This window comes from Telopea speciosissima, chromosome 3, assembly GCF_018873765.1.
Source record: "Telopea speciosissima isolate NSW1024214 ecotype Mountain lineage chromosome 3, Tspe_v1, whole genome shotgun sequence".
NCBI lineage: Eukaryota > Viridiplantae > Streptophyta > Magnoliopsida > Proteales > Proteaceae > Telopea > Telopea speciosissima.
The window spans coordinates 64,037,047-64,061,783 of record NC_057918.1 but is presented as its reverse complement, the minus strand read 5'-3'; the positions used below and the strand labels follow the sequence as shown (position 1 = coordinate 64,061,783).

General features: G+C 38.1%; 2 protein-coding genes across 3 annotated transcripts; both read right to left on the bottom strand.

The window, feature by feature from the left end:
- Window positions 1-8,332: 8,332 nt before the first annotated feature.
- Window positions 8,333-9,245, bottom strand: LOC122656580. Of its 2 annotated transcripts, XM_043851167.1 has the most exons (4): window positions 9,147-9,245; window positions 8,716-9,019; window positions 8,536-8,605; window positions 8,333-8,424 (listed from the first exon to the last, which is right to left on the bottom strand). In XM_043851167.1, exons 1-4 carry the CDS (start codon window positions 9,167-9,169, stop codon window positions 8,363-8,365), a joined length of 459 nt encoding a protein of 152 aa, XP_043707102.1. In that variant the 5' UTR covers window positions 9,170-9,245; the 3' UTR covers window positions 8,333-8,362. The 2 variants fall into 2 exon arrangements, with proteins under 2 accessions (XP_043707102.1, XP_043707101.1); XM_043851166.1 differs by lacking the exon at window positions 9,147-9,245 and having other exon boundaries at window positions 8,716-9,112.
- A 13,054-nt stretch (window positions 9,246-22,299) lies between these two features.
- LOC122656578 (putative pentatricopeptide repeat-containing protein At3g08820) lies at window positions 22,300-24,462 on the bottom strand. The gene has a single exon (XM_043851162.1). The coding sequence runs from the start codon at window positions 24,414-24,416 to the stop codon at window positions 22,353-22,355; it is 2,064 nt and encodes a 687-aa protein (XP_043707097.1). The 5' UTR covers window positions 24,417-24,462; the 3' UTR covers window positions 22,300-22,352.
- Window positions 24,463-24,737: the final 275 nt, after the last annotated feature.

The window sequence follows — 24,737 nt, the reverse complement described above, 5'->3', positions numbered from 1 at the left end:
AGGATCAAGTGACAGGGACGACGATTGGATGTGGTAAGGTGCATAGTGGTCTCTATTTGCTTGAAGATGGTTTTCCTTCTCCTGCTGCATTAACTTCTCAGGCTCATCAGCTCAACCCAGCTTCCTCTGACCTCCATCAGTGGCACTGTAATTTGGGGCATCCTCCTTTTGGCACTTTGTCTTTTCTTTTCCTGCAGTTAGTTTAACAATGTAATAGGGATGAGTTTTTTTGTGAGGCTTGTGTTTTAGCTAAACAAACTCGTTCAAGTTATTTTTCTTTAAATAAAAGAAGTCTTTCTCCATTTTATTTGGTTCATACTAATGTGTGGGGCCCTGCTCGTCGAGCATCTATTTCTGGCCATCGTTGGTTTGTTACTTTCATCGATTGCCATACTTGAACTACATGGGTGTATATGATGCAACATAAAAGTGAGGTGTTTCGGTGTTTTCAACTCTTCCATAAAATGATTCAGACTCGGTTCAATGCAACTCTTAATCCAGAGTGACAATGGCAGAGAATACTTGGAGGGTCAGTTCCAAACTTATTTGGCTGACAATGGGATTCTTCATCAAACCAGTTGCATAGATACTCCTGCTCAGAATGGTGTGGCTGAAAGAAAAAACCGTCATCTGCTGGAAGTAGCTAGGGCTCTCATGTTTGCACAACATGTCCCTTCTCAGTATTGGAGTGATGTTGTACTTACCGCTCGCTGCCTACCTGATAAATCACATGCCCTCCCGCATCTTGGACTCATGTGCTCTAGTTGAAGTTCTATAGGGATCCTCCTCCTTTATTGTTCCCCGTAAGACCTTTGGTTGTGTTTGTTATGCTTGCAATCATCAATCTCATGGGAAGTTGGCTCCTCGAGGTCTCAAGTGTATCTTTCTGGGCTATTTGGCCACTTAGAAAGGATACAAGTGTTATCATCCTCCTACACAGTTTACCTTGGTGAATATGGACATTATATTTCATGAGTCCTTGGCTTATTACTCATCGCCACCTCTTCAGGGGGAGTTCCACAGTATGGATAATGAAGATGTGGCAATTGTTGATCCTTTCCCTCTACATTCTTTACTGCTTATAGGTGATCTTCCTCAAGATGAGACACCGGTTCAGATTCAGGGAGAGAATGGCTCAGATACTTTTAAGGTTTAGGGGGAGCCTACTCAAGGTACAGTCAGACAACAGGTTGAAAGATTCCAAAAGTAAATTGATCACCTAAACCTTCAAGTCTATCGGAGTCAAACCAAGAATAAGCAAGTTGAGACCACTACCACTACGGCACCTTTACACATCTCATCACCCTCCTTCGATCCAGAGCCTATAACTCCACCTGGTAACGATTCTTCTCCTGAGTTACCTATTGCTCTTCGTAAAGGTACTAGGACTTGTACTTAACACCCCATATCTCATGTTGTCTCGTATGATTCCCTTTCTCTTTCCTATCGTGTTTTTGTGTCTTCTCTTTCCTCTGTTCCTATTCCACAGAAGTGGCAGGAGGCTTTTGCAGATACAAAGTGGAAAGCAGCTATGATGGAAGAGATGAAAGCTCTGGGAAAAAATGATGCATGGGATCTTATGGTTCACCCTTCGAGCAAGAGACCAGTTGGTTGTAAATGGGCCTTTATGGTCAAGCAGATGATGGATGGCACAGTGAATAGATATAAAGCAAGGCTAGTGGCTAAAGGGTTCACTCAAACTTATGGAATCAACTACCAGGAAACCTTTGCTCTAGTTGCCAAACTGAACACTGTTTGAGTCCTATTATCATGTGTTGTTAAACTGGGATGGGATTTACAACAACTTGATGTCAAGAATGCTTTTCTTCATAGAGAACTTGAGGAGGAGGTGTATATGGATATTCATCCAGGTTTTTCATGTGACAATGCTCATGGCAAAGTCTGCAAACTGAAGTGTGCACTTTATGGGCTGAAGTAGTCTCCTCAGGCTTGGTTTGGCAGGTTTCATAAGACCATGATTTCTATAGAGTATAAGTAGAGTAATGTCGATCATACCTTGTTTATTAAAAAATCTGGCAATAAGGCCACTATCCTTATAGTTTATGTTGACGATATTGTGGTGACCGGAAGTGATGATGATGAAATCTCCCTTCTTAAGAGTTTCTTAGGACGAGAGTTCGAAATAAAGAATCTAGGAAAATTAAGGTACTTTCTCGGGATTGAAGTTGCCCAGTCTTCAAAAGGCACCTTCCTCTCTCAAAGGAAGTACGTCCTTGACCTTTTATCTGAGAATGGTTTGTTGGGCTGCCACCTTTATGATACACCTTTGGAAGCTAATACTCGACTCAAGGATAAAGACAGTGAACCAGTTCATAAGGGCCCCTATCATCGGCTGGTGGGAAAATTGATTTCTCTCTCACATACACGGCCGGATATTGCCTTTGCAGTGACTTTGGTAAGTCAATTTACGCATGACCCCTATTCCATTCATATGGAGATTGCTCTTCGTATTCTTCATTATTTGAAGTTAGCTCCTGAAAAAGGGGTTCTTCTATCCCCTCATGATCATCTTCATATTAAAGCCTACACAGATGCTGACTGGGGTGGATCCCTTGATCAAAAATCTACATCAGGGTATACTACATTTGTAGGCGGTAATCTTGTCACGTAGCGCAGCAAGAAGCACAATGTGGTGGCAAGGTCTAGTGCTGAAGCAAAGTTCCCTGCTATGGCACAAAGGATCTATGAATTACTGTGGCTCAAAGGCTTACTCCAAGAGATTGGTGTTCATGTTCGTCTTCCAATGATGTTATACTGTGATAACAAGGCAGCAATTAGTATTGCCCATAACCTAGTACAACATGATCATACCAAGCATGTGGATCTTGACAGACATTTCATCAAGGAGAAACTAGAGAGTGGACTAATTTGTGTACCCTTTGTGAAGTCAGGCGATCAGTTAGCTGATGTTTTCACTAAGGGACTGGGTGGAAAGGTTTTTCATCTTAATTTGTTCAAGTTGGGCATGTGTGACATCTATGCACCAACTTGAGGGGGAGAGTTGGATTGTGAACTTATATGCCACATGGGCATACTTGTAATTTTCTGTTTTTACTTTGTAATAAATAGAAGGCTTGGCTGGTCACTTTAACAATCCAAGCATTTCAGTCTTACTCTTTCTTTTAACACCAATAAATCATCCAAGGCTAGGGGAAGAGTTTCTCATAGACAAGATGATGCAACCATGGGTCCAAAACCCTGATTATGAATCGCTATGGGCTCACACAAGTACTAAACGTATCAACAATTGAAAAAAATGGCAATCTTGTAATTAATTGGAAGTTCAATATATTTGAAATAAAGGAGAATAGTAATATAGGGTGAATAGAGAGAACGTTGAAAGGGAGGGGTCTCTCTGGTATTCAAAATCAAAGAGAGAAAAGAAACAAACAACTTAAAAGGGGAATGTGAATAATTTCATAACAAGGCCTTCTACCTACCAATCGTTGGACAACTCAATGGGGAGTGTAAAAGGGGCAGTAATCTGAAGCTATTCCAGTAGAAATAGCTTCCTCATATGATGATGATTCAACCTGAAATTTCAGGAATTGTATTGCAACACCAAGACTAAGGAATCCAGCAAGAAGTAATCCCAGAAATCAACTCACAATCAAATGGTTATCTCTGAAATCAGAACTTGGCTCTAGAAGAAGAATCAGGTCTGAGATCTGACTTGTTTCTCACAACCCTCACATGAGTTGATCACCAGATTTCATAGGTCGAGCCGCCCTAAGGTAAGTAACAACACCCCAAATCTGGAGATGAAAGGGCTAGAGATGAGGGATATCTAGCAGGGCTTAGATATTTAAAAAACAAAAGGGGGGGGGGGGGGGGAGCAATAGGAAGAAAGGAGATTGCAAAGCCAACTCTTGTCTTCAAGTCACAGTACTGTAACTCAACTGAACTTTATTCATTCCATATTCAAATCTATATCTTCTCTATTGTATTACAAGAGTAGAGTCCTAATAGTTTCCTCTAAAACTGAAATAGGACTCTACTCTGACAAGGAAACTATTAAACCAAATCCTCCTACATATCTATTCCAAACAAAACAAACATAAAATAAACTGAAATAAAGTGAAAATTACAAGATTAAACCCAAAACAAATAAATAAATCCCTACCAACCCTTATTAGACCAAAAGCCCAATCTGGGCTGGTTTCGCCTCGATCTGGATTTCCAAATCGGGTCATGTCGGTCCAACCATGTTAGCACTACTGCATCAATTCTTCTCCTCTGAAAATAACTCGGGACTCAGTCAAGTTTGGGTAAGGACCAAGTATACAATCGGAATCAACTCATTGGAGGAGAAATGATCCCCCCTACCTTCTTGAGCTTAAGCTTGAGGGCGGTCCTTCGTAGGAAGAAGCTTCATTTCTTTGTCATCGTGCTTAAGAGAGTAGGTAACCAGAAAGTTGCGCCTTCTTATCAAATAGCCACGGTCACCCAAGAAGAATGTGACACACCTTAAGAGTAGGACGTTTCATAGCACCGCATCCTTCAACCCACCAATAGAATATGTGAGCAAGCATCTATTAATAATTATGAGATTAGTGTTGTTCACCCATGTAAGCTTGTATGGATTGGGATGTGACTCCGTCTTCAACCCAAGCATACGAACAACGTCTTCAGAGATATTAGTGCAACTGCCACCATTCATTGGCCATGCTACATAGTTGATCATTGCACTTCACCCGAGTTTGGAAAATACTATTGCGGTGCCAAACTTCTTCCTCAAAAAATCTTGTGTGGCCAAAAATGGATGAAGTACATTGCGAGGCTGCTGTTCCCCATCATTGTTATCATCGTTGCCTTTACCAGGCTCATGCTTTGCCTCCATGTAAACTGTCTCAAGATTCCGTTGATCTTCTAAACTGTCTCAGGAATCCGTTGCTCTTCCGAAGCAATAGGTGTGAAAGAATCCCTATCAATATATGCTACCAAATGGCTGGGTCAGTGAGTAGAGCCATGCACGTACCCCTTGCATGTGAAGAACTGAACCAGAGCCTTTGGCATCACAGGTCTGTTAGAACCATGACCTTAAGTGGAAAAGCGATGTTTGTAGTCAGTAGGCAAAAATTGTTGGTTCATGGCCTCTCACATTTCAGCTCAAGTGTTTACCAACCCTTTACATCAAGTCAAATCCCGTTATTGGTATTTGATACATCAAACTTGAGTCGTACCCTTCAGTTACAAATAAAATCTTCCTGCCCTCAGTCAACCCGTACCATCAAAAGAATGTCTCTAGGCTGTGAATCTAGTCCAGTATTGCTGAGTTCATAGTTGTGTCATGGCGCTGGAGAAGTGTGCATATCGACCGTCGATATGGTTGAGGTACAAATATCGACCAATATGGCCTCCATGGCGCCGCCATGGACGCCATACCACGATATATGGCCATGTAATGAGTTAATTAGTAATTAAAATATCTATTAAGTAGAATTTCTAATTTTCTTCCTTTCTATTTTGCATTTAGTAGCAATGGATCCTCTAGAAGGATTCCATCCTAGTTTGTATTTTCCATGTAATAGCTAAGGATCCTTTCTAGAAGCATTCATTTTTAGTGTTTGCTTGCCAGCCAAGTAACAAGAAGAGTTTCTATAATCAGTTCATTAGTTATAATAAATAAAGAGCAAAGGGCACACTAGCCCACAGATTTGATGTTTTGGAAAACTAGCGTGCGTGTATTGTGGTGAATCAGTCACAGCCCTTGTGGTGAAGCAAGTGCAACCCACGGTGGTGAATCCATGGTTTGGGACTGGTAGTGAAGCCTTTCCCACAGGCCATAAGTGGTGAAGCCTATTGATCATATCCCCTTCTATCTTCTCATCTTCTTTCTATTTCTTCTTCTTCCATACTGTTTTGTCAAATTCCAGCAACCATTTTTGTTTCTTTCATGGTCATCAGTAGGTAACCTCTATCCCTCTTTGTGACTTCTTATTATATCTTTAATATAGCTATTTGTTAGTCACTTTTCTACGGGATTCTATTCTGTTTTTTCTCCTGCGGTTACTGTTTTTAACCCTATTCTAACTGCGGCTTTGTAATAATGTTTCCCCCAATCCACCCAAAGGATAGGGCTCAAACTTTAACCAAGAATTCCCTCCTATGGATTCTTCCTTCGGCCAGAACTGGAGATCCATCCGACCTCTGGTTTGTGAGTTAACCTTGTTTCCTTTCTTTTTCTAAAATCTGTCTTCCTATAGTTTCTATTTCAGTTACCTACTATTCAGCAGATCCAACCAGCGGATCAGCTTGATATTTGGAGGGCTTAAACAACTTATTTAGAGGTCTACTCTAATTCCAGCCTCATTCGACCATTAGATTTTGAGATATTATATTCTCTCACCGGGATTCAGTACTGTGCGGTTTGTCTAATAATCTGTCCTACAGGTTATTGGTCTACACACCTGGTTAAGAAGCAAACCAACACCATGTATATTCTACTGAACAAAAAGGAAGGTTACTTTGTTTGTTTGGTAAGAACATAACAAGATATTAATAATGATTATTTATTAAATTTGATTAGAAGCTGTCAAATAATGGTTAATTATTTACACAACACTAGTGGAGTCAAATGAAAAAAATGGGATCCATTACAAATATATTATAAAGTTTGAGATAGTTAACTATTTAAGAGCAATAACCATTCATCGTTTAGGCAGAACAAAATATAGTTGCATTAATAACTACTTCTTAGGATAAATAGTAGCACTACTAATAACTTCTAAGGATATATAGTTTCACAAATAATAACTTCCTAGGATACATGTTAGCAATTAAAATAATTTTCAGATTCATGTAAGTAATTATGAAAGGAAGAGACATTTGAAGATTGTTGTTTCCTCTTCTCTCTAAGGCAGTGAATGAGGAACTCTGTTAGGGTCTGCCAAAGCATGTAGGAATTTCCCCTTTTCTTTCCCCCACAGTTTCTTTGTCCATTCCACTCTCCCCTTCTCTCTCTTCCATCCACCAAAACACGACAGATTCTCTCTCTCTCATAAGAGGGGGCCTGCTGTATTTGAGTTGTTGGCAGATTTATCTTCTCCCCTGGAGATATGCATAAGCACTGGGTCAACTGGAACAGGAAGATTTTTTTCCAACAAAGAATAACCCAGATAAAGAATGGTAAGATGAAAAGAATTCTCTTCAGGATACGCATTCCCCGACACATGTTTCCTGCTTTTAAACAGATGCTGTCTAATATATCTTTCAGTTTATCCAAACACCCTAAGTATCAACAATGGCCCATTTTTAGCCTAAATAAATAATCACCAATTGTAATAAAATAAGGAAAGTTGAGTAAGATGAATCAGTAAAGTCCAACAAAGGCCAATAACAGCCAAAATGAAGAATTATGTAGCTCAATGCAAAACAAAAACCTGAAAGGATAAGAAAAGGCTGAAGATTGAAATTATTGTCATGGGCCCAGGTGAGAAGATACTTAATACTAATTCTTGAACATACAAGAGAACAGACTGATGAGTGGAAAAGCATTCATGCAACCGACCAAAATAGTTAGGTTAAGCTTAGGTGACAACTGTGATGATGAAAGAAATAAAATCACTGAAATCAGAAATTAAACTGGGGTTCCTTGAGCAGCAATTAAGTTTTTAAAAAGAAAAAAAAAAAAAAAAGGAATATATTTAACGGGAAAATGAATTTGAAAACCCCCATCTACCTCAAAGCAGCTTTGACTTCAGATAAACTAATTATATGGAAATACATATGGTTTTAAGTTCGTTTAATGCTATTAATTCCTCCTGAATTGTCATTTCCTACGAGGATTTCACCTAACAATTGCTGAAAATAAATTTTAAATCTTTGTTTTAATCTTCCCATTCTTCCATGAATTCCTGCATCATCACTCCTAATGGGTGATTTAACAATTGTGTACCTCATGCTTGCCATCCTTAGTCCCATTATTACAATTACCATATGTTTTAAATTCAGCCTCACTGCTTTATTAGCTTCTTTTTTCTTAATTGCTCTCGTTCCCAGTTCTTGCCAAGGTTATAAGATGATACCTCGTAAACCCTAATAGAAAATTAGTAGGTTTGAGAAGGAATCTGAGTAGCAATAAGACCCACAAACTCAAAAATAATAGTGTTTTACAGGCTCCTGAGATGAAGGGCAAAAGAGTTGGACCTTTTAAGGAATAGATTCCTGTGAGAAAACCATGTCAACTTATCAAGAATGAGGTGATATTAAAGCATAAACAGGTATTTCTGTCTCATTATTTTGTCCAAAAATGTAAAGCAGTTTAACGAATTTCAAAGCAATAACATTCTACTTACGTTTCTTTTTCTACTTTTTCAAACAAGAAGAAAAAAAAAGGATCTTATTTGGTATCCGTATCAGCCTTCAACTCATCCTCCGAATCTGAATCGCTTGCATTATAACCTGATGAAAACCAGTAAATAAATTTCTAACAGAACCATAAATGAATTGAGAGCAAAAAAGAGGAACAACCGAGCTCATACGCGCAAGAGAGAGAGAGAGAGCACAGCTCACCTGGGTGTTTATCGCTGACCTTCCAAACTGAAGATCGACTTCTTGAAGCTCTTGAAATCCAAGTTCTTCCCTGTAATCAATCAAGAAATAAAAGTTTCATTAAAAAAAAAAAATATCAAAATCAGAAAATTAGATGTAAACAGGAAAGCCCCAACAAAATCCCAAAGAATAAAAAGTTACCTTCTGGACATCTCTAGCAACTCCATAGCCACTGTAATACATCTGACCGACCAAGACCTGCATACCAGTATCCCCTGTCTTGGCTTCCTTGAGCGCGTCTTGAAACCATCTCTTCACGCAATCAGAGACCACTTCCTTCAGCGGCACACGAATCTGTCTCTCACTATTCTCCATTTTCAACTTTAATTGCTTCGATTCTACAGATTTAGCTGTTTCCGGTGAGAAGTTAATATTTTTCGATATGGGTTTTGCCTGTTTAGGATTTTTAAGCTTATCTGATGTAAGCCTCGCGAATTCTTGTAACCTCGCTGCAGAAGGGAGTGATTTTCCCATAAAACAAAGGATAGCAATATATGATCTACTCGCTTTGAAAGGAATAACCGAAGAAGGTTTATCCTTCCAAGTTCCAACAAATGAAGGAAGAGATTTACTTGGCATCCATTGTCGGTTCCATTAGGAGATTTGAAATCTGCCCAAATCCTAGGAGAGTTGTGAATCTGCCTTAGTAGGGTTTTAAAAGGAAGAACATTATACCGAACGGACACTCTTTAGAAAGAGAGAGTGGGGAAGAGAGACACTGAAAAAAGATAAACTCAAAAGTGGATTATGGGCGTGCGGCGGATGATGACGAAACTATCTCATTATGATTTTGGAATTGAGATTTTTTTTTTTTTTTTGGGTAAAGATTTTGGAATTTAGAAAGAATGATCCCTGGAAGAATCTTAGCTCGGGGTGATTCAAAATTTGTCACTGGGTCTTTGTTCGGAGGTAGGAGAGACTTGATCCTTTCTTATTTTTTAAAGTTTTTGTTTTTTTTTTTTTTTTTTGATAAAAATTTCAAAAATAAACTAAAAATAAAATAAAAGAATAGATTAGACACAGAAAAGGCTAGATGATTGCCCTATCAGCATGAAATGAAAACTCCCATCACTATTGGATGCATCAATGTATTCATTGCCTTTAACGAGTGCAGGGGTCACGTAGCCTAACAACGATCTCCCTACACTTACCAGTATATCCTTATCAAAAGGTATCATTGCGTTGAATATGTTTTTAAATACACATGTGAAATGATATGATTTTTCTTTATGACAAAAAAAAATATATATATATATATATAAAGAAAGAACACTATTCGACTGTATGGCATTTGCTAGTGCCTCTTGTATCTTATCTCCTTTTATAGGAGGCAACAAATATGTTTTTTTATAAGAAAAAGTAGAGGCATAGACACAGCGATGCATTATTATATGTTATGTAGTCTGGTAGCATTCTTTCTCCTAAAATTATATTTTATTAAAAAAGCAAAAAAGGAGGGTTATGCCTTCTTTTTCACCAACTTTCGTCACAACAAGATCTTCCCTTTGTTAATTGACTCTATTTGTTTCTCCATAAAATAGCTAAAATTGAAAATTTTACTACTTATTTTCAATTTTGTAAAATTTCTATGTAGGAAATTGGCAAAAAGCATGACTGTGTATGATACACAGCTCTTCACTCCATCCAATGGTTTAATCCATGACTGTGCATCATGCATAGTTGTGCATAAAACCTCTCCCTATAAAGAAATTTTACCAAAGAAATATACATTTTTCAGAAAAGACCTTGGCACATATTACTTCCCTTTTTTTATGAGAAAAAAAAAATAATAAACATAAGAAAACAACAAAGTGTCATTATCATTCTTTCTAAAGTCAGAGAGTTTATCTAATCTTACCCTAACTGCACATTTATGAACCTCTCCTCTAGAATTCTTTACAAAACATATAGATTCAAAATATTTCAGCAGTTGGGATATATCATACTAAAGATTAAACAAGTTCCATGGTCAACCCTTAACATTCCCATGCGTGAACCAGTCGATCATCTCTTTACAAGTCCATCCTGACTAATATTTGTGACCACCCATGTTCCTATGCTCCTTACAAACCTTGTAATACGCCTCGAAGCTTTGATTCTTACAAATTTCCTACAAAACCATTATTCATATTTGTTATAACAAAGTGAGACTGAAATAATAAAGGATAAATTACACGTTATCTCCTGGTTTTCAAACGAAACTCAGATCACCCCCTGGTTTTTTTAAAAACTCAAATCATCCCCTCTACAGTAACAGTGTTAGTATGCAGTTAGTTATTGGTGTGAAAGGACTATTTTACCCTTGTACTAAAACATCATAATTAAATTTACAATACTACCCTTCCTTCATCTTCAACATTGGTCAAGGGTAGTTTAGGGATTTAAATTTATTTAACTGACTGACATCATCACTTAACAACATAAAACTAACGGTAAGGACTAATTTGTCATATTGGGGTCTAAACCAAGGGGTGATTTGAGTATTTTCAAAAATCAGGAGGTGATCTGAGTTTCGTTTGAAAGTCAGGGGGTGACATGTAATTTACCCAATAATAAAATAGAAGCCTATCTTTTGTAGTTCTGCAAGGTGAGCCATAGCTGCCATCACAAATAACCAAATATGATACCCCGTCTAATATTCTACGGTATGAATCAAGCTCCTACACATCATCTAGTTGAGTCTGATTTGGCAATTGAAGTGAGACATGAGGAAGAAGCTGCAAATCATAAACCCCATTTGTATATATGTTGAGTTAAGGACAAAGGGTTTGGGTTATAATGGCGCTACAAAGCATTATTTTTACATATTGATTTGGATTATGTTGGTGAAACAAAGCATTATTTCGACATATCCATAGTTAATAGAAAGAAAGAACAAGTTGATGCCATGATAAATTTTGACCTTAGCCCTAGAGGTCCAACAGCCAAGATTCTCTTGGAAAAATCACATGAAAGAAAGACATGCTAATTGTATCAATTTCTTTTTTAACAATAGGGGTCAATACTAATAAAATTTACTAACTCACTCTTAACATTCATAACCATAGTTAGTAAATTCGGGTACGGCAATAATATGAGAATGGATACGTACGACAATTAATTGGCCCATATAATAATAATTCGTTTAAAAAATCTGGCGCAATAAAATGTGTACGACAATGATACAGTACTCATTTAATACGTATTTTAATATGGTTGCTCTATAAAAGTCTAGGGGTAGAAATACGAGTTTATCCTAATAAAAATCAAGGGGCAAACTGATTTTTTTGCAACTAAATTCTAATCTCTCATGCCTTCATGAATATTAAAAACCAATATGGCTTCCCAATTTGAATCATTTCTCATTCTTTTGGATCAAGAGGAGGAGCTTCAGATTAATAAAACTCCAACAGTAGTGGGAACCTAGTGCATTGGGTTTTTTTTATTTTTTGAATTGGAGATCAACAGGTATTTGATAGGGTAAGCAGGGGATTTTAGAGATCCAAAACCCTTGCCAGAGCTAAATAGGTTACATTCATTTCTGCAAGTCAAGAACCATTCCACTTCTTATTGACTATACTACATAACCAAACAATTGACTGCAAATTTATGCGACTTGGAAGAGCCAAGGTAGGTATTGGTGTCAGCTAGTAAATATCCTCCATTATTATGGATTAGGCACTAGGGTCAGAATCCAGAGGGTTTCTTGTTTTTTTCTTTTTTTTTTTCTTTTTAAGAATCCTTAAAGTTATAGCTAACACTTGAACAACCTATGCTCTCTCTCACAGATGCTCTCTCTCACGGTGAGTCTAGGTTTGGTTTGAAACTTCTAATCAGATTGCAGTAGTACCTGAGGTCAAGAGCATCGGATTATTTGTTATGTGCGGTGGTGGAAGTCCAAACCTTGTTGGACTCTCGGTATTCTCTAGTACAAATTTGGTACTAGATTGAGAAGGAAATGAAGTAGTTTGATTCACACACACACACAGAGACCTAGATTTGATGGAAATGGACTAGAACTAGAGTCTTCGAGGTTGATCAGAGAACCAGAGTGCTTTCCTTGACTATGAGAGTAGATGGTTTGCTAGAACTAGAGTCATCGGGTTTCAAGTTTGGGGGTTTTCTCACCGGCTTTTGGGCTTTTAGGTTTTAGTTTTTTATTTTATTTAATTAAAACTCATAAATCTTTATTAATACGTGATTAATATGATAATTAATATGCATATAATATGGTGTTTCTTCAAAGTCCCGTATAAAATTATACTTGATAAAATACAGTAACAATCGATTTATTGATTCATATGATCGGATACGCATATTAATACGACAATAAATACGCGAACTTACTAACTATGCTCATAACTCCAACTAAAACTTTCCCCAAAAACATATGAAATTTAGGGAGTATTTTTAAATGCCAAATAAAGTTCCAAAACTCCCTGTTTTCATATTTTTAAATGCCAAATTCAAGTTCCAAAACTCTCTATTTCCGTATTTTTAAATGCCAAATAAAGTTTCAAAACTCCCTATTTCCTAATCCTCCTAAAGACTTCGAGTTACACACCTCATTCCATCCCATCGAGCTCCATTTGTGCTTTGAACCATCTTCTCCCTTCCAAAATTTTGAATTAATGGAATCCAGTTTTGAACATACCTTATTTGGAATGCTAATAAAACAAGTCATCCAATAGGTGGGTAAGAATACTACTACCGACTGTTTTGTTTTTTTTTTTTTAAATCAGAAACTACTTTACTTAGATTATGTTATAATCATAAATACAATCATTTGTCTTCGTACAATGGGCTTTAATAGCTAAATTATGAGCAAAAAATACATCAGATCTATCTTTTTTGGAAATACAAAAAGTAAATACCTGCGTCAAAAAGACCTAAATATCCCACAAAATACTACCGACTTTATTGACACTGATCTACCAACCTACGACAATAGTAGTATCTTTCAACCACCTAACTTCTTTTCTACTCTCTACACAAGACTTTGACATATGTTAGTCTTATTCTTGGATTAAAACATTGGAGTCCCAAGATAAGTGACATTATTTTTAATTGGTTTTTTTTTTTTTTCATACTAATTCTACCATATTTCTAATCCTCTCACCCACGTGTCTCTACAAATGACCCCACTCTTTTTGAAATTAATTGTGAAAGCAGAGGCAGAAGCAATACAATACCAGATACATAACAAAAACTATCGATAACAGGATCTCAATAAACACATGTGATAATAAATCAATATCGGGTTTGATAGGTAACCTAGAATGCACAAGTGACTCATTCCTCCAAAAGAATGTAGCACGAGATCACGAACTTTGTACGATTGCATCACTCCAATGGCAAAAACCCTAACTTGAAAAAGAAGAAGATTTTCTTTTTTCTCTCAAGTTCTCTCTTTCTCTTCTCTAAGAGAATATTGTGCCAAAACAATAATAATGCAATTTAGGGTTTGTGTTAGACTTTTCTTAAATAGAAGAAATCTACTTAAGAAATTACAATCTAACGAACAAGATCGCGTCAAATGGTATGATCATAAAGAGTAGCCTATAAGTTATCCTTAATTGCACAAAAAAACATCTTTAAAAAAGACATAACTTGAAAACCCTTTGTAGTAAATATTTTTATTACACTTTTTCCCCACCACAACCAACATCCACGGTGGATTTGTAACCATGGTGCAAAAATCGTCGTCATGCGAATAGGTCCACCATAATTAATTAAAGGAGCGTCATAACCAGTGACTGGACCAAAAATAATTTGAAAACTCTTTTCAAATATATTTAATATAATATAAATATTTTTGCAAATTCTTTACGAAACAACTACCTAGGCCTAAGGTTTCAACCAGTTACAGTCCAACATCTCACTAACTTGGATGTTTTCCCTTAGCAGGCAATGGTAACCTTGTTGAGTGTCAACCTAATCATCATTCATACCATGTATGCCGAACGGCAGGTGTATAGTTAGTCTTGTCGGTAGACATCAACCATTGTCTCACCACAAGCACACATAATATAAACATAACCATTAGTGCCTCTTAGGTATAGAAAAAAGTAACTACCAGAAATTCCTATTGCCAAAAAACAATCGACGGTGAAAACATTAGGAGTTTCAAATAGATCAATGTTCAACACATCAAAGTGCCCCACATTTATATTTTCATCTAATCGCTATTGGGAAAAAAACATACAATACGGCAATCCTAGAACAAAGTGCCCAAGTTTATCCATGATTGTGACCAATAAGCAATACATTTGGACTATTGCACAAAGTATAAGTATTACCACAAGCACACAAAATAAGAAATGTCATTAATTAATTTAATCAAATTAAATTGGACTTTATGGATACATACATCAAATACAATAAATCCAATAATTTGTTGCCCTGATAGGTCTTGGAATAGATTTAAAATTGCATGCAAAGAAGAAATATCATTTTAGATTGCTCTACAAAAGATAAAAATATCGTCAGCAAAGAGATGGTGAGAGATCTCCGGGCAATACCTTCCTACTTTAATTATTCAAGATAAACCTTCAATCGCTATAATAAAAAGATAAAGACTTAATGAACATCCATGTCGAATGCCTCAAGACGGTTGGGAAACAAAAAAAAAAAAACCAAAAACTACTTCCAATAACTAAAATTCATTCAAATTGGCTCCTCGAATTAAATGATAAGAGACAGTAGAAGTTGAATCTGTAACACAGGAATCAGGAGATGCTTCTACAACTTCAGAACCAGAGGGACTATAACTTCCTTTTCCGCAACAAATTATACTCGCCATCTGATTCAATGGAATTTCCAATGGAGTGGGAGTCTGAAAACCAATATGGATGTTTCTGTTGTTCATCTTTTGTGTCAGAATCCATCCCAAGCCTCTTGATGTTGAAGAAGCCTTGATCATTATTTGGTCTACTATCAGTGTCCGTCTCCATTTCAGACTCCATGGTGGGAAGGGCATCCATGTAATTGTCCACCTCAGTAGTGATATCATCAGATTGGTATCCATCAACACTGGCTTCTTTTTGGCTTTCAACAGCAACCACTAATTCCTTTTGATCCTCCAATTTCTAAAGGCTGCAAGGAAGTTTTTCTACCTCAATATCACACATTGGTTCAAGCAACTTCTCTAAGATGCCTTCCTTGATAACATCCTCATGCAAGTCATACATGGATTGTTCTAATGTTGTTTCCTGTCTCTCGGCAGATGAATGTAGGCCTCTTTCTCTCTGCATTAATTTAGAAGCAGGAATAGCAGTACTGATTTCATGTATTTCAACACCATGTTCACATGTATTACTGGATTCCATATTCTGCTGTGGGAGAACTAAAGAATTTTCACAAGAAATTTTTCTCTCAGGTGAATTGGTCTCTACAAATCTCTCCATGTAGCTTTTCCCTGTAGTAGATTCCTAAGGAAATCCATTCAATTGTCTCTTCTTCAGTTTCACATGTTGCATAAGGGCATTATTGTCCGAATTACGCTCCTTTGAAAGCAACGATGCAATCTGCATTACTAGAATGTGATCTGAGTCATCAATTAACAATTCAAACTTCAAGGACCTTGCAATTTAACAACTTAACAAGAATATATAAATAATTCCATTGTTGGAAAGAAACTCATGCCTCACTTGGCATGTGATGTTGGGTAAACCTCTGTGTTCTCTCCATTCCTCCAGCGTGATCCTTTCTTCTGCAGGGAGAAATGAAAATGGAATCATTAAATTCTCATTAAAAATAAGACGGATAGTTAGCTAACATGTATGCAACATATTGTACAAATTTCATCAATAGTAAGACAACCATTCCCCCATTTTGGGTCATGCATTAATGATTGCAATAGATACACAAAAACAGAACTTTTAAATTGTGAATAAAGAGTGGATACAATGCACAATGTGCATTAACTATATCCACTAATGAGAAAAATCAAAAAATATGACAACATTGACAAGGAGAGACCATTTTGTCCCCAGATGCAGAGGGCCAATTTCCATAATAAAAGGGCGTACCTAGTGCACAAGGCTCCTGCCACTGTGGGGTCTGGGGAGGGTCATAATGTACACAGCCTTACCCCAGCTTTTGCAAAGAGGCTGTTTCCAGACTAGAATCCGTGACCACTTGATCACAATGGAGCAACCTTACCATTGCACCAAGGCCCACCTCTTAGATCAGGCTGTAACCTAAAATCATAGCAATGGGCAATCAACTATTTAATGACCCATTCAATAATATAACAGGGGGCCCAGAGAGGGGAAGAAAGCTAACTCCTCTAATGGCACATAAAGATGAAAGAGCCATGACATTTGGTTACTAGTAATCTCTTTTCGCATTGTGGTCTATAGCCCATGAAGTGATCTACTATGACTGGTGACAATTGGTGGCCTGGATAGCAGGCCCAGCCCAATTTTCACGGCAGGTCTGGGTATGGCTCAAGAAAGTCTGCAGGCCTTGGACCCAGCTGGGGCTGCCCTTTGAGCATTATCCCCTGTTCTAAGTCCAGGTTAATCCAACAAATTAGTGGGCATATCAAGCGTTCAGATCAAAACACAGATGGTGTGGTGAGGAATAGGTAGGATGAACCCTAGGTTCAGATTACACACCCATCTTACAAGATCCCAAGTAAACCCAAATCAGAAAAGTCAGCAAAAGTCAATCTTCTCCAATGAAGATCAAACTTCAGCGAACACTCACAAACAGTTAGAATAGGTGATCCGCAGAATACAGCAGAGATCTATGGGTTGGATTAATCACTACAAAGAATATTCAAATCTGAAACTTAAAATTGAAGAATAGGGAAGATTCAATTGCAGAAAATTCAAGACTCAGATCAGACTCCAATTCTGGTCGAAAGTCAGTCTTGGATGACTCCTCCAATCCCCAAATTATAAACTAGATCCAACAGTTAGATCTAAGATAGTAAATTAATCTTCAGGTCTGGACTCAAAATAGATTCAAGAGAAATCTTATAAAACCATATCAGTAGATCTGATCAGCACTAAACCCTGGTCGAAGGGTCTCTTTTACGGTGACCTTGAACACCCCAAAACCTGACCTAAGTCTGATGGTCAGATCTTACCCAGGTAAGGACTCGAATCTGACAGAAAATAGGCTAAAAACAGAGCATCCGCAAGGTATAACTGTGACTCCTCAGATATAGATCAACATTAACAATATCATTAGGCTAGCGAAGGGAGATTTAACTCAAATCAGTGAACCAAACACAGAACAGTAAGATCGATTGATAAGGAATTTAGAAACAGTAACTTACTTGCTGAAAACAGAGTATAAGAAAAAGATTGATAGCTAACGGCTTCCCACCAATAACTTGGACCGGAATCTTACTGTTTCGAAGGGTCTCACACCCTATACTGAATCTCACAGCAGTTCCATTGAAGAAGACAAGAAATCTCCATTAATCAAATCATGGGCAATTTATAGAAAAGCTAATAAACATTCCCAATCTGACTAGGAATGTAAATCCTACTTGCTAATAACAACATAACTCAAATAGGAAACATAATTCTAAAAGGAAAAAGCACATCCACAGGTGAGAGAGTTTAAAACTATTTAGACAACTTCAAATAAAAGACTAAATAATACTAAGCCCACGAGCTGGCTGGACTTAACCAAACTGATTCTTCTTCTTCTTCTTCTTGCAGGAGTAAGTAAGATACACCTTGCCTGCATCACGGTGTATATATACCATGATATTAGATAATTTAACAGTACTACCCAGGGTAAAAGAGCAAACCACTGATTAAAGCACTACACATCCTATACTAGTTTCACAATGAACTTTAACCATTGGGAACTTAAGAACGACCAACAGACCGGTCCCAAATTCCTCCATGAAACCTGAAGGGACAACTATAGAAAAAAAAAATTAACACATTGTAGAAGGTCTTTGAACCAATTTCCTGTCACTAAAGTGATGGTGAAAGGCAACCTGGAAAAAATCTCTGAAAAAGTACACAACAAAGTTGCAAGTAACTTTCTTCTTGGCAACTGACTAATAAGAACATTAATGAATGCTAAGGAATTGGAAAACAAGTTATGCTATAACATGAAAAAGATGTCTATAGCAATGATATCATTGTCAAGATTCAATTCTGAGGTTCCCCATATAGGACAAGAAAAGAAACAAGAGGATTACTTCATTATGAAAGAAAGAAGGGGAGAATAACTTATTCTGGAGGTCACGATGGGACGATAGGAACGAGTGCTCCTTCATGCCAGCATCAAGCGTCAAGTATTATCATTATATATTATAGTATACATCAACATCATCCATAGGATAGACACCCAACATCATTCAAAAGACCCTAACTGCTATACAGGTGTAACATATCCAATCCCAGACAGTCATCCAACGGTGTTCATATTTGAAATATAACTCTTTGGTGAGTCTATATTGTAAAACCAAATTCACAACATGCATTACAAAATCTTCTTCCAATTTGTCACAAAATTTTACACTTGTAACAAAAAAAAAACAAGGGCGGAAACACATATATAGCTCATTCAAACGTATCACAAACATAGCCTCTCCAGTTAATCCTTAGTCATGCCACACAGTAATTTGAAGAAATACCTTCATAGGACGAAAAGCATCTCAAAGGAACCCCCAAATTAGTTCTAAAAATACCTCCAGCGCCAGAATGAACCAGATTGCCAAGCAAACAACCATCAATATTGAGCTTGATACACCCAACAAATCTCTGAGATGACCTAAAGAGAAGGATTTGAAGAGGCAATCCACAATTTCTTAGAAATCAAAAGATCAACCACATATCTAATAAAAGCAGGGGCAATCAAAGAAAAATCTTGCAAATCCTTGATAATAGATTTAACAATCAGACTAGACCCTCTGCTCATTCCCTGAAATTGGCGTCGCTTTCTTTCCATCCATGGCTGATATGGAACAAAAATCCCAGCCGCCGTCTAGATATTCTTCAACGGGGAGACCGCCACTTTCCTTTTCCACCGAGAGAAGAGTTCTTGAATCGAATTGAAGCTAATCCATCTAAGATAAATAAATAAATATATATATTCAAGAACTCAGACAAACCTGAGAAGCAAACTGGCATCCCAAAAAAAATATAAGAAAAGATTCAGCATCAGAGCAGTAAAGATTACACCAAGAGACCATGGGAATCATCCTCCTTGCAACCTTCTCATCAGTTGGGAGGCATCCATGCGCCAACCTCCATCCAAAAACTGATATTCTAGGATGGAAAGCCTTATGCGATACTAAGGAGAACCAATCTACATTAGGATTTTTCACAGGCCATCCCTCCCAAGCTGATTTAACAGTAAATCTACCCGATTGAGTAAGAGACCACAAACGGCAGTCCTTTGAAGGAACCGAAGGGAGAGGAAAATCCATCATTTGATCATAGACAAAATGCATATCATCTGATTGCACAACTGGAAAACACCACTCTCCATCCACCAGAAAATTTGCCACCTTCGCAGATAACCTGTAAGACATAGATGGATCAATAGAAATTAGCTCTGAAATAGGAACATCACACAACCATCGGTCCTTCCAGAAATTGATCTTCATGGCATCGCCTACAATCCTCCTTTATTTCTCATATACAAAGTCCCAAACTTTTTTGATACCCGGAAGACTGCAGAAGAAAAGGTTGACCTCTTCGGAGACCCATCTGAAGAGAAACCTGCCTCTCATGAATGTTGCAAAGAAAAAAGTCTTCATTCTTAATAGACTACCACTAGCAGTAAATACCAAATTAATGTCTCTCACACGCCGAATCCGCAAACCATCTTCTTTCTTTGATTTACACACATCATTCCATTTAACCGTAATGGCCTTAAGTGAATCTAAGTCACCACTGCAAAAGAAATTCCTGATGCACCTTTCCATCACCGTGATTGTAGATGCCGGCCAAAGATATATATTGAGAAGTTATGAATAGGCGCACTGCACAACTGACTTCACCAACTCAATTCTACCAGCCATAGACAGCAACTTGCCTTTCCATCCAACTAGTTTGGATTTGAACTTATCAACCGAGGGCATAACAAACTCCATTTTCACCCTCCCTTTAAATTTCTCCACACCCAAATATCGAGTAGGAAACTTACATTCGGAGATGCTGAGAACCTCTTTAATTCGTCTTGATCTAGAAATAGAAATATTCCCTAAAAATATCTTGCTTTTCGCCAAACTAATTCTTTGCCCTGAATAATCTTGATACAAATCCAAAAATTCCTTCAACTTCCTCACACTTTAAATTAGCATTGACAAAAATAAAAATGTCATTTGCATATAATAGGTGAGATGGAGTAAGAACATTTATAGGACCAGACATGGCCCTAATCATCCCCTCAGACCGAAGGGCCTTAATCCCTCAATAGAGAACCTCTTCCTCAATAATAAACAAAAGAGGAGACAAAGGATCATCCTGTTGAAGGCCCAGTTCCACCCCAAAAAAAATCGACAGGCCCATCATTTATCAGAACTGAAATCCTGGTAGAAATCAAAATTTGACGCATACGATCAATCCACATCTCCGAAAATCCAAATTTATGTAATAGATCAGAAAGAAAAGACCTCTCCAAGGTATCATAAGCTTTTTGGATATCCAACTTCAAACCCATACTTCCACCATAAGATTTCATATGCATCATATTAGTGAGCTCCGACACCATACTAATTTTAGAAAAAAATAACCTTCCCTTTCTGGAAAGCACCCTGCTCCTCAGAAATCAACTTAGGAATAATAGACGATAAGCAATTTTTACTATGTGGTATGCTAGTTTAATTATCTAATGCCAACAAATTGCAGAAAGCTATATTCTGGAACAATCTGTAGTGATGTTCTATACGCAAAAAGCCATGATACATGATATCAATCAGCCATTTGTTCTACGAAAAAAATTCATATTTGTTGGCAATTCTTTCAAGATACATTTGAAATCAAGGAACAAAATTGGCTACTCTGGCAATCCTAAAAACACAAGATTCAGTATCCAAGGCAGCATGCAACTGATGACTGTGACAAATTGGTAATAAAAATATACAACTTTATGTGCGGAGGAATTTCTCCATACAGTATGGGCAAGAAACTGGAAAGAAATCCAGTGGTAATTTCTTTCGTTTGCATTTTCCTTCTCAACGCATTTTCATGACTTCAATTTTCAAGAGCTGGATCTGTTCAATATCTTCAAGCATTTTCTTCTATACCAGATTGCCCAATGAAAATTGGCAGTTTCTACATAATCAGAGCACCATGGACTCCTCTGGCCTAGCTTCTGTATGTTTTCAAATGAATAAACTGAAATCACTCTGGAGTTCTTGGATCCCACAATCAAACTGTATATTTAGCTGGTCTCAAGTAGCACAGTAGCCTAGACCCAATAAAACCAAACACACAATTCCTTCCCTTGAGCACCAGAAAAAAGTTGTTGGCTGATGATCCTCAAGAATGTCAGTGGCTTGCCAGCCTCTGAGGATCCTTATGATAATGGGTATGGTACTAGTCCAGAAATGCAACTGAGCAATATATCGAATCCACGCACAGCACTTCTTCAATACCACATTGACAAATTTGAATGTAGTAAGATGACCTTTTCTTGTCCGAAGAAAAGAAAAAGAAGTAAAAGAATGAGCTTGGATGAATATTTTTCCTTTTTCCTTCAGCCACTCTCTAAAGGGATATAGAAAAATAATTATAAGCACTTGAGAACATATGCCGATACTTAGTCAAACATATATATGTGTTCCCAATCTGGGGTTAAGTTTATAATTTGTCTCACCAGAAATCTTTACATGAGCATGAGCCATCTTTGAAAATATGGTATCGGTTAGTATCCCGGACAATTATCTCCCGATTTGTAATCTTCGAGATGATCTTTATTGCTGTATGACAATCTCCACAAACCCTAAGATTTTTTACAACTCGGATCACGTCTTTTGGCTCAGTGCAGATAAGACCAAATGCAACAGCCAACTTTTCACTGTGAAAACCAAGGGAGTGCTCCTTTTCTTCCTCTTCTATATCAAAGAGGACAAACTCTGTTGTGGGCATATAACCAGCTTCCTTTAACTGCTTAGACAACTCAACAAGCTTCATATAGATCTTATCAGACAACGGGTGGGACCTGTCTCCCACACGGAACTCATTGACTACCCCATTGAACTCTATCCAACTACACCCTGGTGTTTTTTGGATGCCCCTCTCATTCATGGTCAATCTAAGCTCAGCAGCATCACTCCATCTGCCACTTGTAGAGTAAATATTAGATAATAAAACATAATTCCCTGAGCTCCAAGGCTCCAATTCTATAAGCCGCTTCAATACATGCTCTGCCAAATGGGTATCTCGATGTATCCTACATCCACCAAGCAAGGCCCCCCAAACAACAGCATTAGCCTCAAATGGCATGTCTTTGATCAACTGATGAGCTTCCTGAAGTAAGCCTGCACGACCAAGAAGGTCAACAAGACATCCATAATGCTCAATTCTAGGAGTCAAGGAATAGATGCGACTCATACTATGAAAATACCAACGACCTTCATCCACTAGTCCAGCATGACTGCAGCCACAAAGAAGACCAATGAAAGTGTTTCCCTCAGGTCGGATTCCTGACTTCTCCATCTGGCCAAAAAGCGCAAATACAGCTTTGACATAGCCATTGAGGGCAAGCCCAGTGATTACAGCATTCCAGACCACAATGTCTCTTTCCTGCATTGCTTGAAAGACTTGCCAGGCTTGAGCAAGGCTACCACATTTGGCATACATGTCAATCAACGCAGTGCCCAAAACAGGGTTAAGGAGAAACTCCTTTTTATCAATCAAACAGCTCACTCTCTGCCCTAATTCCAGAGCTCCTAACCGAGCACAAGCTGAAAGAATCCCGACCATGGTGAAACAATCAGGCTTCACGTTTTCTCTCTGCATTTGGAAGAAGAGTTCCACAGCTTCTTTGGGAAGCCCATTCATTGCATACCCCTGAATCATGGCGCCCCAAGTGACTATATCCCTCTCAAGCATCGCATCAAACACACAGCGGGCTTTCTCCATGTTTCCACACTTGGCGTACATATCCACCATGGCAGTAGCAACAAAGACATTCATTGCAATGCCATCGTCCTCTATACATCTATGTACCCAATCTCCAGTCCTTATATCGCCTAATTGAGAACAGGCTGACAGAACCCGAACAAGGGTAAAACTATCAGGCCTCAAATTCATCTCCAACATCTTTCGAAATACTTGCAACGCCTCAGCAAAGCGGCCAACACCCATATAGCCAGAAATGATAGCAGTACAAGAAACAACATTTCTTTCAGTCATCTCATCAAACAGCTTCTGGGCCTCATCCAAGCAAGCACATTTAGCATACACACATAGCAAACTCGTTTTGACAAACACGTTGTTTTCAAAACCTCCTTTCAACACATTGGTGTGAATCTTTACACCGGAGTCAAGATCGCAGAGCCTCGCACTGGCCTTGAGCACAAAAGGTAAAGTGAAATTGTTGGGTAAAAGCCCCTCTTTTCGCATAAGACCATAGAATTCCATGGCTTCACCAAGACAATCGTTGGAAACGAAGCCTTGAATCATTGTATTCCATAAGAAGATATTGGGCTCCCTGGTTTGGTCGAATACAAGTCGGGCATGGTCTGGATTTCGAGATTCCATGCTCGCCCGCAAGACCAGGTTGAGAAGATAGCTGTGCTGATCGAGGCCAAAGCGAAGAAGGCGACCATGGACATGTTTGAGCTCTTTGAAGTCTCTGCATCCCTGTATAAGCCGGTTCTTGATCTCCAAGATCTTCGAAAGCGAGGGTGAAAACGGGTTGGTGAAGGTCATGCCCTTCTCACGCCAAAATTTCGACCGTTAACATGAGCAAATTCCGTATGAAGGTCAATGAAAGTTCGATTTGGTATTTTCCGCGAAGGTTTATTTTTGGCCTACTGGTATTTATCACCGAAACCACATCTTAACCCCTTCGTCTCTCTCCTTGGTTAAACCCATTCCAATTTCCAAGCCCCACTCACGAGTCACGAGTCACGACTCCCCTATACACCATTCCAGAAAACCCCTCCCACAAACTCCCCTCAAGTCAACCCTATTCCAAGCCTCACTCTCGACTCCACTCCACATCTTAACTCCCTTCGTCTTTCTCTACCC